The sequence below is a fragment of the Gopherus flavomarginatus genome, chromosome 1 (genome assembly GCF_025201925.1).
Source record: "Gopherus flavomarginatus isolate rGopFla2 chromosome 1, rGopFla2.mat.asm, whole genome shotgun sequence".
In the NCBI taxonomy this organism is placed as follows: Eukaryota; Metazoa; Chordata; order Testudines; family Testudinidae; genus Gopherus; species Gopherus flavomarginatus.
This window is the reverse complement of record NC_066617.1, coordinates 203,145,790-203,148,865: the sequence shown is the minus strand read 5'-3', so window position 1 is coordinate 203,148,865 and position 3,076 is coordinate 203,145,790. Positions and strand designations below refer to the sequence as shown.

Here is a 3,076-nt window from a genome sequence, read left to right as displayed (position 1 = left end):
CATTTGGCTGTAATGGGCCTTCTTGGTGGGCAGGGCTTATAGACTCATAGGCCTGGTCTACACTACGTGTTTAAACCGATTTTAGCAGCGTTAAACTGATTTAACGCCGCACCCGTTCACACTACGAGGCCTTTTATATCGATATAAAAGCCTCTTTACTTCGGTTTCTGTACTCCTCCCCAACGAGAGGAGTAGCGTTAAAATCAGTATTACCATATTGGATTAGGGTTAGTGTGGCCGCAAATTGAAGGTATTGGCCTCCGAGCGGTATCCCACAGTGCACCACTGTGACCGCTCTGGACAGCAATCTGAACTTGGATGCACTGGCCAGGTATACAGGAAAAGCCCCGCGAACTTTTGAATTTCATTTCCTGTTTGGCCAGCGTGGAGAGCTCACCAGCATAGGTGACCACGCAGAGCTCATCAGCACAGGTAGCAATGCGGTCTCCTGAGAATCGAAAAAGAGCTCCAGCATGGACCGCACGGGAAGTACTGGATCTGATCACTATGTGGGGAGAGGATTCTGTGCTAACAGAACTCCGTTCCAAAAGACGAAATGAAAAAATATTTGAAAAAATTTCCAAGGCTATGATGGAAAAAGGCCACACCAGGGACTCAATGCAGTGCAAAGTGAAAGTTCAGGAGCTCAGACAAGCCTACCAGAAAACCAAAGCAGCAAACGGAAGGTCCAGGTCAGGGCCGAAAACATGCCACCTCTACGCTGAGCTGCATGCAATTTTAGGGGGCTGCGCCACCACTACCCCACCCCTGTCCATGGATTCCGAGGTGGGGGTTGTAATCTCAACCATGGCTGAGGATTCTGCAGAGGGGGAAGATGAGGAGGAGGAGGAGGAAGAGAAGGACGACCTTGCAGCGAGCACACAGCACTCCGTTAGCCCCAACAGCCAGGAGCTTTTTGTGACCCAGACGGAATTACCCTCCCAGCCCTCCCAAGCCACTAGCCCAGACAGTGAAGCCATGGAAGTGACCTCTGGTGAGTGTACCTTTGTAAATATAAAACATGGTTTAAAAGCAAGCATTTTTTAATGATTGATTTGCCATGAGGGCTTGAGATGCATTCGCAGCCAGTAAAGTTACTGGAAAAGTTTGTTAACGTGTCTGGGGATGGAGCAGAAATCCTCCAGGGACCTCTCCATGAAGCGCTCCTGGAGGTACTCTAAAAGCCTTTGCAGAAGGTTTCTGGGCAAGGCAGCCTTGTTCCGTCCACCATGGTAGGACACTTTACCACGCCATGCATGTAATCGGGTATCATTGCATGACAAAGCATAGCTGCGTATGGTCCTGGTGATTGCTGGCATTCAAGAAACATCCTTTCTTTATCTCACTCTGTTACCCTCAGCAGAGTGATATCGCTCATGGTAACCTGGTTGAAATTCAGGAATTTAATTAAGGGGACAGAGATGGCCATTTTCCTACTGGGCTGTTGCTTAAAAGAAATCCTTCCTTGCACGTAGCCAAGCGGGGAGAGGGGAGGAAGGATAGCTCTGAGCTTTTTTGCATTTGGCTAGCAGGAATCTTCCCAGCTACCAGCCACGTGGTGGGGGGGCGGAGAAAAGGGGGTGATTAGCAGTGATCTTCCATGATACCAGCCATGCGGTGGAGGGAGGGGTAAAGCAATCATCCTAGAGAATTGGATGGGGGGGAGGTTGGCTTCTGCTGCTGCATGTTAACAGGAAAGAAGCATCAGAGGGCACTGTGTATATGAAGGCTGGAGAAGCCGAAAGACAATGGCTTACCATGGCCGCATGCAAGCTGAATTCTGCGTCTGTGAGATCTGTAACACCAGAGCCACAGGCACTCAATATTAAGATGCAAAATGCGACCTTGTAGTGAAATCATATGTGCTATGTAAGGTGAATAGTGTTGTTCACTGTGAAAGAGTATAACCATTGTTCTGTAAAATGTATCTTTTTAAATACTTCTCTCCCTTTTTTCCCTCCCTCATGCAGCTGCACATTTTTCAAGCCTCCCTACTCCATCCCGAAGGCTATCTCAGATAAGGCGGAGGAAAAAGAAGACGCTAGACGAAATGTTCTCGGAAATCATGGAAGTAACCCGCAATGAAAGAGCTCATCTGAATGAGTGGAAGGACGTGGTAGCAAAGTATAGAAAAGATGCCAGTGAACGTGAGGACAGGAGGGACCAACGTGAGGATAGGAGGGATGAACATGAGGATAGGAGAGACGCTCAAGATGAGAGGTGGCGGCAGGAAGATCAGAGGTGTAGGCAGGAAGATCAGCGGTGGTGGGATGCAACGCTGGAGCTGCTGCTGCATGATCAAACTGATATCCTCCGACGTCTGGTGGATCTTCAGGCAGAGCAGTGGGTCACAGAGTGCCGCTGCAGCCCCTGTGTAACCACCTTCACAACTCACCATGTTCCATATCTTCCTCACCCAGACTTGTAAGAACTTTTGGGGGAAGGCTTCATGCACCCGCCCACTCCACCCCCGTGGACAGTCCAACCAAAAGGCTGTCATTACATTGAAATGTGTTTAATGGCCTTTTCCTTCCCTCCCATCTTCCTCCCAAACCACACTCGGGATACCTTGTCAGTTCTCTGCCTCTTGTAATTACTTTTTAATAATGAATACATGATTTTTAAACGATAGTGACTTTATTTCCTTAAGCAAGCTGTAATTGAAGGGGGAGGGTGGGTTGCTTACAGAGAAGGAGTCAATAAAGGGGGTGGTTCATGAAGGGGAAACAAACACAGCAGTCACACCGTACCCTGGCCCATGATGAAACTCGTTTTCAAAGTTTCTCTGATGCGCACTGCTTCGTGGTATGCTCTTCTAATCGCCCTGGTGTCTAGCTGTGCATAATCAGCGGCCAGGTGATTTGCCTCAGCCTCCCACCCCACCATAAAGGTCTCTCCCTTACTCTCACAGAGATTGTGGAGCACACAGCAAGCAGCAATAACAAAGGGGACATTGGTCTGGCTGAGGTCTGAGCGAGTCAGTAATGTGCGCCAGTGCACCTTTAAACGGCCAAATGCACATTCTTCCACCATCCTGCACTTGCTCAGCCTGTAGTTGAACAGCTCCTGACCACTG

The 3,076-nt window shown here is 49.0% G+C and overlaps 1 protein-coding gene across 1 annotated transcript; it reads left to right on the top strand.

The window, feature by feature from the left end:
- The first annotated feature begins 503 nt into the window (after positions 1-503).
- Positions 504-2,450, top strand: LOC127037628 (golgin subfamily A member 6-like protein 4). Its single transcript, XM_050929618.1, has 2 exons — positions 504-994; positions 1,971-2,450. The coding sequence occupies exons 1-2, from the start codon at positions 508-510 to the stop codon at positions 2,426-2,428; spliced, it is 945 nt and encodes a 314-aa protein (XP_050785575.1). The 5' UTR covers positions 504-507; the 3' UTR covers positions 2,429-2,450.
- The last annotated feature ends 626 nt before the right edge of the window (positions 2,451-3,076 follow it).